A 10,298-nucleotide genomic window follows, 5' to 3' on the forward strand; every position below is an offset into this window, starting at 1 on the left:
GTGAGTGACTTGAGTACAGCGCTTAGAGGAGCGAGAGAGTCATATTCTATCCAGAGTGAAAGGCCAAGGCAGGGGTTCCTTAAGGATTGTGTGCTCAGCTGTTTTTTTCAACATGAAGTTTGAGTCCTTCATCGTTTGCAGCAGCCAACTTTAGAGCCACACAGGAAACTGACACTTTTCTGGTCGTCTCTTGTCACAAATTGTACATGATGATTGAAGTATAATATGATAATGTACAACACTTCTTCTACCTGCTGACATTTTCCCTCTTGATGAAGACATCAATATTGGGACACTTTCATAATATGGCCAATAGCATGCACACACGCATGCTATTGGCCATATTATGAGAGTGTAGCAAGTTTTGCATTGATTGTCCAAATTGAACATCTGTCTTGTCCTGGTGACGCCTGAATAAGCTTATTGAATTTTCCCCCCAAATGTTCAGCCGGTGTCCTTTTCCATTTGTGTGTGAGGTCTGTGAACGCAACTCGAATGTAGGGCTGCAACCAGTGTTTGTTTATATCATCGATTGATGTGTGGATTATAGTCTATTTAGTCCGTAAATTGTGGAAAACGTCCTTATTTCCTGGACTTGAAACTAATGTCTATAACTAGCTCTTTTCATGCATGACCATTAATCCACATATATATTAATTTGCAGTGATATTAATCAGTGAAAAGCTTATTGAATTTTCCTTCAAATGTTCAGTCAGTGTCATTTTCCATTTGTGTGTGAGGGCTTTGAACGCAACTTTAATGTAGGGCTGCAACCAATGTTTATTTATACGATTGATGTGTGGATTCTTTTTTTATTATTATTAATAATTTAGTCAATAAAAGAAAATAGTGAAAAAAAAATATTTACCAGTGCCAAAAGTAATGTCTATAAATAGCCCTTTTTATGCCAGACCGTTAATCCAAATCTATATTAATTTGCAGTGACCTTAATGAGTGAAAGCTTATTGAATTTTCCCCCAGATATTCAGTCAAAGTCATTTTCCATTTGTGTGTGAGGGCTGTGAACGCAACTTGAATGTAGGACTGCTACTAGTGTTGGTTTATATTATCGATTGATGTGTGGTTTCTTTTTTTTAATTCATAATTTAATCTATAAAATGTCAGAAAATTGTGAAAAAGTCCTTATTTACCAGAGCCTAAAGTAATGTCTATAAATACTTATTTTTATGTGCGAGTATTAATCCAAATATATATTAATTTGCAGTGACATAAATCAGTGAAAAGGTTATTGAATTTTCCCTAAAATTTTCAGTCAATGTCCTTTTCCATTTGTGTCTGAGGGCTGTGAACGCAACTTGAATGTAGGGCTGCAATAAATGTTTGTTTTTATTTTGTTTTTTATTAATAATTTAGTAGTAGTAGTAGTAGTAGTTTAATATATTTTTTTAATTAATAATTTAGTCTATAAAATGTCAGAAAATAATGAACATGTTTTTATTTAACAGAGCCCAAATTAATATCTTTAATTAGCATTTTTTTTTATGTCCGACCATTAATCCAAATATAAATATTAATTTGCAGTGATATTAATCAGTGAAAAGCTTATTGCATTTTCAGAAATGCTCACTCTGTGTCATTTTCCATTTGTGTGTGAGGGCTGTGAACGCAACTTCAATGTAGGGCTACAACCAATGTTTTTTTTTTTTTAATTAATAATTCAGTAGTTGTAGTAGTTTTAAAAAAAATAGGTTCATTTTTAATTAATCATTTGTGAGCATATAAAATGTCAGAAAATTGTGAAAATATTTTGATTTACCATAGCCCAAATTAATATATTTAAATAGCTTTTTTTCTTATGTCCGACCATTAATCAAAATCTATATTAATTTGCAGTGATATTAATCAGTGAAAAGCTTATTGCGTTTTCAGAAATGCTCACTCTGTGTCATTTTCCATTTGTGTGTGAGGGCTGCAACCAATGTTTTTTTTTTATTATTAATAATTCAGTAGTTTAAAAAAAAAAAGATTACTTTTTAATTAATAATTTAGTCTATAAAATGTCAGAAAATTGTGAAAATATTTGTATTTACCATAGCCCAAATTAATATATTTAAATTTTTTGTCCAACCATTAATAAAAAAAAAAAGATAAATCTGAAAAACTGGAACCAGGAAATGTGGAGCTTTTGCTTGATAAATCAACTTTTTTTTGCTGACTAATTTCTTCTTCATCTTTGTCATACAAAAGCATGCACTAGCAGTAAATCTTGCACTTGATCTGTCCTCTGTGGTTAAGCAAAAAATGTGACATAATGAGCTCTTTAATTGAACTCACTCCCTTTAGAGCAGAACCCTGTGTAGCTCTGAGGCAGCCTTTCATTCTTCTAGTAGTGGCTCTGATGAATTAAACTAGGGCTTTGTGTGCATGCACAGAGTGTGCTTGGGAGTCATATTTGTGAGGATTCAGCATCCTGGTGATGCACCACCACATCTCCACCACCACCTCCTCCACCCTCCCCCTCTGCAGCCTCTCCAGCAGAATGCCCGACATGCAAACGGAAGCAGGCGCTACCATTTTGAAATACAGCACCGCCTAGGTAAGATGGTAGATCCTTTTTATTTAATCGCCTTTTTTCCTGCAGTATTTTCCTCATATGAAACCGCATGGGAGGTTAATTAACTCCTATGCGTCTTTTACGCGCAAGTGTTTTTTTGACGGGTATACTTTAAAAGCGACGACGACTATATAACCGTGTTGTTGCACGGAAATCACTCGGTGTTACACTGTATCCATTCCTGTGCGGGGAAAAAAAAAAGAACGTGCCTGTTGTTACATTATCGAACTCCTATTGAAAGCCATGTTGCCGAATTCGAATCATGTGTTGCTGAATTCGAATGTTGCAACATTGTTGCGTAAAAACAAGTTATTGTTTTATCCCGTTCTGTTTGCGCCTTTATATTGTTTGTTTGCTTTGGACACCTCGAGTGAAAACCAATAATAATAAGCATCCAGCCACGCCGTGTTTGCCACATGTGTGTTTTGTACTTGGGTAATAGCTGTGTCTATAAACAACTTAACGTGCGTCTTTTTTAGCCATTTTTCTCGCTTTTTTTTTAATGGCCCGAGCCGTTAAAAAATGTGTTGACTCAGCGTCGTGCTGCGTCATCAGAAAAACCAGCTTCCCCCCTCTTGTTATGCCTCACATGAACCCAGTGTTAATGCAGCAGCCATATGGAACACAGGGGGTACATTCATATATATATATCAGTATAGAAAGCTCTCAAGCAGCAGTACAAGAGGTGTAGTCCAGTCAGTATAGCAGCTGACTCTGGGAGCCAAAACCAAAAAATAGAAATGTCACTCTCTGGTGTCATGTTCCACTTTGCCCTTTGATTAACAGCCAGACATGAAGGTTGTTTAGGAGGAAAAGGAGGAGACCACCAAACCTGTAGGTAGAAACACTCACTCAGTTCGACATGATTTAGAAGCGACTGAGAAGGAGGAAGAAAATATGCTTGTTTTCAAGTGCATACATGTCATACTTGCAAAACCTTGAGACTTCAAAAATAGGGAGGATTTTCAAAAACCAAAGCGTAGGGTCTGAGACTTTGTTTCTTGCATGCTGGTGACTTTTGATGAATGAAAATAACAAGTAGGCTACACTGCAACCACGTTTTTGTGTTGAATAGACCTACTTTTACTTTTAATTCTCAGGAAAGAAAACTGATCAGTTTGCCCCTCTGGCCTGAACTTATTTGAATTTCTGGTATAAACTAATCATTCGTTTTATTTATTTTTTTGCCCCTGCTTGAGTATTGAGTACTCTCCATCCACTTACTGAAGGCCCTTTCATACACAATGCGACAACCGCTGCCCTCTGAAACCCGTTATGTCCAATGGCTTGCGCCAGCCAGCTTTCGCTGTGATGCTGTGACGTGCGGCAAGCGTAGCTCAAACCACGAGCACCTCTCCTCCGCCGGGAAAAGACATTAGCTCTATTGCTATCCGGCCTGGAAACGGTAGGGCTTATACTCGCTGTACAGTGCCAGAAACAGGTTGAGATAACTAAAAAGGAAAAATAGCTGTGAAAAATTGCCATAAATCAGAAGAAGTGTAAGCCCGAGTGGAAACTGGGAGAGGGCAATGAAAAACGGGAGTCTCTCGGGGAGATCGGTCGGGTTGGCGAGTATGATACTTGTATTTTGGGTTTCTACCAGAACATGTTGTGATTGGTCAGCCGAACCAAACTCTTCGGACTCCACTCCAGCTCCACTCTAACTAGCTTTGTTTAAAGTTGTGCCAAACTAGCCGCTAGGACAACCTGTTCTCACTCCCAACTCGTCAAAAAACGTTGTTCGGTAAGTGCCCCCTACGCATCGGAAACCGACGCACGGAGGCACCCTATAGCAACAGTATTCGACGAATCGGGCTTTCAACTAACTCTAATGTAAACCTGACCGCATTATTCAACAGTCGGAGCAAGTGACGTAGTACTAATAGCGGGAGGGTTGGTGGATTGGTCAAGAAAACACAAGACTTTCAACCAGGAGACCGGTGTTCGTGTCCCCTGTGAAACTAAAAGTAACGTTGACTTATTTTGTCACGTCAGTCTTTAGTCACGTGATATCGTCAGTCCCGTGAGTCATTTAGTATCGTCAGCCCTCTGTGTCGCGTGAGTCACTAGTCACAAAAGTCATTAGTCGGTTAAGTTAACGTCAACCGCAAACGTTTCCTAACCCTCAGTGGTTGTGTTGCCCAAACATAACTTCCTCTGAAAACAGAAGTTTATTTTGAAAGGACACTATGCGTGTAACGAGCATATGTTGACACGCCGTCCATGGTGCGTCCAAAAGTAACGCAAGAGGGGCACCCCGTGTGTCGGTCTTCGATGCCGAGGGGCACTGACCAAGCGGTGGTATTTGACGAGTTGGGATTGAGAATGTGTTGACTGGGCATGCATTATGCAAATGTGTTACTTGGTGACATCACTACGTTACGGAAGAAAAGGCGGGACTTCAATCAAGGCGTTTCAGGCAGTTCAGGAGCAGTGTTTCTGTGGGGGAGAGTAACTCGCTTTGGCCTGGACTTTGGGCTTTGTAACTTTGCAGACCTTTTACATGCACAAAAAACTATATAACACACTAAAAGAAAGGACAAAATCCTATATGTCCTCTTTAATTAAGGCAGCTTTTTCAACACAAAGAGGCCTTTCTGCCATGTGAATTGATACACAGTGTTCTCACTTGAAGGTTTCGGTGTAAAATGCTCCTTTTCCCTGGATGTCTCCTGTGTATAGATGATAGCCGTATGGGTAATTACAGCTTCCTCTCAAGTGAGAGTGAGATCTTTAATGAGATCCTCCTTCAAACTGCCTTTGCTCCATGATATATAGGCTATTGAAAATATTTAGCTGTGATGTGTTTCCTTGGTTCCTGTAGGGAATCCCTGCTCTGCTCCGATTATCTGAGTTCTCACAGGCAAATGTGAGGTCTGATATTTGAATGCAAATCTGGCTGCTCATTCATGCGCTGAGGTTCTTTATCATGTCCTCCAAATGAATGAGTTTATTACATGTATTTGTGTGCTTTAATCTCTGTACCTTTAGACTTGGATTTGCCTTATCTCTGGATAATAAGCAGAAGTTTCATGTTGGAGAAATTGAGTCTTGGAAGTCTTGTTTGTTTTTTTTAATTCAGAGTCAGCAGCACTCCCTTCCTCACAGATGTTTTGAAGCCCTGAAAAGAACCTAAATAGCTATGTCAGCTATGTCCCTGTATTCAGATAATTGCACTCCAGTACTTCCCTCTCCTCACCAGACTTCCGTAGAGCCAAAGGTGTGGCTTTGTGCTCACCCAGTAAATGTTACGTCTGTGGCATCTGTGTAGTTAATCCCCCTCCTCATCTCTAACCACAGTCACTCCTCTGTTCCTCTGCAGCGCCATGGACAAGAGCAACACAGTGAAGCTCTTCGTGGGCAACCTGGCATTGGACACCACCCAGGAGGAGTTGTCAGCCATCTTCGAGCCCTACGGCCAGGTGGTCAGCTGCAGCGTGCTGCGACAGTTTGCCTTCGTGCACCTGCAGGGCGAGGGCGCCGCCGAGCGGGCCATCCGGGAGCTCAATGGACGGGAGTTTCGCGGGCGGAATTTGGTGGTGGAGGAGTCGAGGGGAAGGCCGCTGCACTCCACCAAGGTGTTTGTGGGTAATCTGAGTGGGATGTGCACCACCGAGGACCTCCAGCAGCTGTTCCAGACATTTGGAAAAGTTCTTGAGTGTGATAAAGTCAAAGGTGAGCAAAGACCCTAGTACCATTTCAATTGTTTTAAAACGCTCTCTGTAACATCTCTCAAGTAAAATTGAGGAAGTAGTGTATGAGTGAAATCCTGTCATAGGGCAGGTAAGACCACGTGATGTGTTGTTATGATACACCGGTGCAAAGTTCTCAATGTGCAACACAGGAAATGCCCGTATCCTTGTTGTAAAGATAGACGAGGTGGTTTCCTTTAGCCCATTCATACTTGTTCATAGAAGTCATAAGTAAGTGCCCGTGGCGATGCCACTGTGATCCTAACTGTTGTCCCTGCGCTCAATGACAGCCAGGCATTCCTCTTCCGCAGGCTATGCCTTTGTCCACATGGAAAACAAGGAAGACGCGCTCCAGGCCATCGAGGCCCTTCACGGCACCTCGTTCAAGGGCCGCCCCCTGTCTGTAGAGCTGTCCAAGGTCCAGCCCAGCAAGCAGGCGCCTACGGGAAAAATCCCCTGCGTTAACTGTGGAAAGCAGGGCCACTATGCTGGAGAATGCCCCGTGGGGAAGCCTTCTCTGGAGCAGTACCAGAGTCAGGCGGCGGTCCTGGCTGCCGCCGCTGCTGCAGCCGCTGGCCTGCCACTACAGGTCCAACAAAGCGTGCACAATTCAGTCTACAACACCTCCACCTTTGATCCCACATATGCGGCTCTCACCGGGATCACCACGGGCACACGCACTGATGGGAATCCAGTGAATCCAGCTGTTTATGGTGCCCTTGCCAGTCAGGTGTATGGTGCCAATGTTGCCAGTCAGCTTTATGGAACAGTGGCCAATCAGGCAGCTCTTCAATCAGGCGCCCAAATGTACAGCTCCATGACCCCCAACATCTACGGCCAGATGACCGCGTCTCCGGGCGCAGCAGCTGCCTACTCACCTCAAGTTTACACCCCAGCTATGGCCAACTCCCACATCTACCTGTCTGCCGCTCATGGATTGGAAATGCAGCAGGCAGCGGCCGCGGTCAACCCCGCCTACACTGTATCTCCAGCGATATATGGTGCTGCCACACCACACTACGCTCATATAAGCGCCATGGGAGCAGCGGATCCTACTACAGCCATCTTTGAGGCAGCCAGGCAGGCGCATTACTTTGCCCAGGGCCAGCAGGTTATGGCTGACCAGCAGTCAGTGGTTGCTGCGGCAGCAGCGGCTGCGGCGAAGTCTGGCGAGAGGGACCGCAGTCCTCTACGGAGGTCGATACCTCTGCTGCCAGACCCCGTGATGAAGCCGTTCATGTACCAGAGAGCCAAGCCGCGCCGACCCCTGCTCCCGACGCCGGCTGGCCGAGCAGCAGAAGAGGCAGAGGCTGCAGAGGACCCCATGGCAAGGTAGGACACGGTCCCTAAACTTCTTTTCCGCCAGCTATGTGGCGACTCTGAAACATTCCCAGTTTTTACAATCTTGTTTCTCATGGTTGATTAATGCATTATTGCATTTTCCATGCTTCTTTTTCGCTTTACCACTCTCTTGTTACTCCCACTGTGTTGCCCATCCTGTCCCTCTCCCTACCTCAACCCATCCCTCTTTATCCCCCCTCCTCCCTTTTCTTAGGTACTATGCGGAGTACTACCAGCAGCTGCAGCAGTACCCCCAGTTCCAGTACGCCTACCCGCCGCCAAACGCAGTGGCGGCCATCTCTGGCATGCAAGGAGTGTCGGCTGTGTCGGCGTGCCCTACTGTTTCCGCGATGTCCGCCCAGTCGGTCGCCGCGCTGGATGCCCTCAGGCCAGGGGTTCCCACCGCCGCGGCAGTAGCAGCCGCCATGGCTGCGCCAAGGGTGTATGAGCCGCCGTTGCCGCCGCCCACGCGCAAGGAGGCCATCCTCCGCCGCCCCGAACTCTCCCTTCACACGCCTGAGCCCCCCTTCCGATAGTCGCACACAACTCTCTGCCCCCCCACCCTGAACCCCATCCCCCATCCCCCTCTTCCACCCCAAACTTGACCACCTTACAGCAGCTGTGTGTGAGAGAATGTGTGTGCGCCTGGGGTTTGAAACTGGGGGTTTATTAACCTGCTTTTCAAGGGACTTGGTCCGCTAACCTTGGTCCTGTTTGCACACACACAGTGCAGCCACGAAAGGGAGGCTCTCATCTGTTGTACGGGCATTCTTTGTGCTTCTCAGTTTTACTTTTTTTATCGTGCCAGTCTCACACTTGTGCCAGTATTAGACTGACCCAGTCGGTCGTTTCATATGCCTTTATTTCCGCAACCCAGTTATGATTTCTCTACGGCCAAATCTACGATAAAAGTTCTTTATCAGCCATCCTCCTTGGGCCTAGATGATCAGTTAGGGCAGCTAATTTGAAAACCTTTTTTGCCTTACGTTGGAGAGTTTACATTTGTAATGTATTCAGATGGGAAGTCAGATAAACACATATTGTGTACAGGCTGCATTGCATTGTGTCCAACAGAACCACGGTTGTTTTTTGGGGGAAGGGGTGTTTGTCTTGAATGTGATGTGGATGTAGTGAAGTGTGAAAGAGAGAGCGTAGATGTGCGGGCTCCTGACCTTGCAGCGCACAAACGCAGCAGCTTAGACTGCACCTTGCAGAAAAAAAGCACACATAACACGTACTGTAATGTATGTTTGGATCTCTCCTCGACCCTTTTCCCCCACCTGTACTCTAACTACAACACTGGAAGACACTGCTTCACCTCTCTTTCTTTCTCTCTCTTTCTCTCTCTCTCTCTCTCCCTCTCTAAATACAGCTGCCTACCTCTGACAGTAAACTTCAGTCTATTCTATTCTATTCCACGCTTTTCACCCAGTCAGCAGTTTAGTTCCTGCTCTTCGTAAAGGTACAGGGTCAGCGCTTTAGGGAGGGAAGAGCTGGATTTTTGTATATATTCTGTATTAAGTCCTCCAACATGTCTAGAGGCCTTTAAAAAAATAAAATAAAATAGCGTTTGTTTTAATATAGTTTACATGTAATACAAGTCAACCTGGGGTGTAATGAATTGTAAATGGAGAAAAAAAAAAATCCATGTGTGACTACTGAATGAGCTGTTTACAAAGGATCTTTACGCTGCATCCTATTGGGAATCATGATATGTGACGAGCTCAATTATGTGCCTATAAGCTTTGAGTGAAGTGCATTACGTGGAGGGATCTCCCATTTCAAGTGCTTTTTAATCATTTCAGGGGGGGGGGGGGGGATAAACAGGAGCCCTCCAGAGCTTAGTATCCACCTCGTGGACTTGCACTCCTGTACAAGATTTGTTTCATATCATAGGGTTTTTAAAAATAAGAAAGCCACAAACTGAGCCTCACGGCTTCATAATTAGCCACCGGTTTTAAGCAGGAACGACAGTGATATAGCACCAATGAAGTGAGAGGTGGGGAGGTGTCTTCCAGTCGCCCCAACTATCCTACTTTTTCCAAATACCAGACCTGCTTCAGATTGTAATTGCAAAAATTGTGTCTGTTTTGATGCGGTTATTGGATCTGGTAGGTGGGGTTTGCTGCACCAGGACAACAAACAGGCAGATTTTGCTTTTCCTGAGTGGCAAACTCCATCTGGTTTCTACAATCACTTAAAACAGTCACTTGGAGTTATTTTTTCTGCAACTACTATTCGACAGCGGTCTGTCGCACACACACATACCCTCCGAAATCACCTTACTGCCTCGCTGTTCCCCCCCCCCCTCCCCTCTTCCCCTGTGGTTTTTAGTGGTTAAGTGCATCTCACAGTGTAATCTTTCTGTGTTGTATATACAAACACACACCAGTTGCATCCTTTGTAGAATTATGTGGTTTGCGAAATGTCTTGTTTGCCATGTTTGAGACCGTATTTTTTAGAGAAGTACTTTAATTTTGCCTTTTTTTTTTTAAGAAAAGACAAAAAAAAAATACAAAAAATAATTGGCATGCTTTTTATTGAGAATATGTATACTATAATCATTATTATAATAAAGAATGTTTGGCTCACTACTGTGGTAAAAGAAAGCAAAGGGTTTGGACATTTCCCCTTCTTGTTTATGTTCTCCACTATCTGTTTCTCTTGTGTAAAAACGACCACACAGGTGT

The 10,298-nt window shown here is 43.9% G+C and overlaps 1 protein-coding gene across 3 annotated transcripts; it reads left to right on the forward strand.

The window, feature by feature from the left end:
- Positions 1-2,448: 2,448 nt before the first annotated feature.
- Positions 2,449-9,516, forward strand: rbm14b (RNA binding motif protein 14b). 3 transcript variants are annotated; one of them, XR_012592519.1, is made up of 4 exons: positions 2,449-2,557; positions 5,898-6,250; positions 6,562-7,599; positions 7,823-8,962. XR_012592519.1 is itself a non-coding variant. In XM_074624283.1 (4 exons), the coding sequence occupies exons 2-4, from the start codon at positions 5,902-5,904 to the stop codon at positions 8,142-8,144; spliced, it is 1,713 nt and encodes a 570-aa protein (XP_074480384.1). In that variant the 5' UTR covers positions 2,449-2,557; positions 5,898-5,901; the 3' UTR covers positions 8,145-9,516. The 3 variants fall into 3 exon arrangements, 2 of the variants coding, with proteins under 2 accessions (XP_074480384.1, XP_074480385.1); XM_074624283.1 differs by having other exon boundaries at positions 6,558-7,599; positions 7,823-9,516; XM_074624284.1 differs by having other exon boundaries at positions 6,579-7,599; positions 7,823-9,516.
- The last annotated feature ends 782 nt before the right edge of the window (positions 9,517-10,298 follow it).

This window comes from Sebastes fasciatus, chromosome 22, assembly GCF_043250625.1.
Source record: "Sebastes fasciatus isolate fSebFas1 chromosome 22, fSebFas1.pri, whole genome shotgun sequence".
NCBI classification, from domain to species: Eukaryota; Metazoa; Chordata; class Actinopteri; order Perciformes; family Sebastidae; genus Sebastes; species Sebastes fasciatus.

Bases quoted from the DNA above. Each gene is read 5' to 3' on its own strand.
- rbm14b (XM_074624283.1), top strand. From the start codon at position 5,902: ATGGACAAGAGCAACACAGTGAAGCTCTTCGTGGGCAACCTGGCATTG. The intron at 6,251-6,557 runs GTGAGCAAAGAC...GCTCAATGACAG, and splicing joins TGAGTGTGATAAAGTCAAAG to CCAGGCATTCCTCTTCCGCA. The intron at 7,600-7,822 runs GTAGGACACGGT...CCCTTTTCTTAG, and splicing joins GCAGAGGACCCCATGGCAAG to GTACTATGCGGAGTACTACC.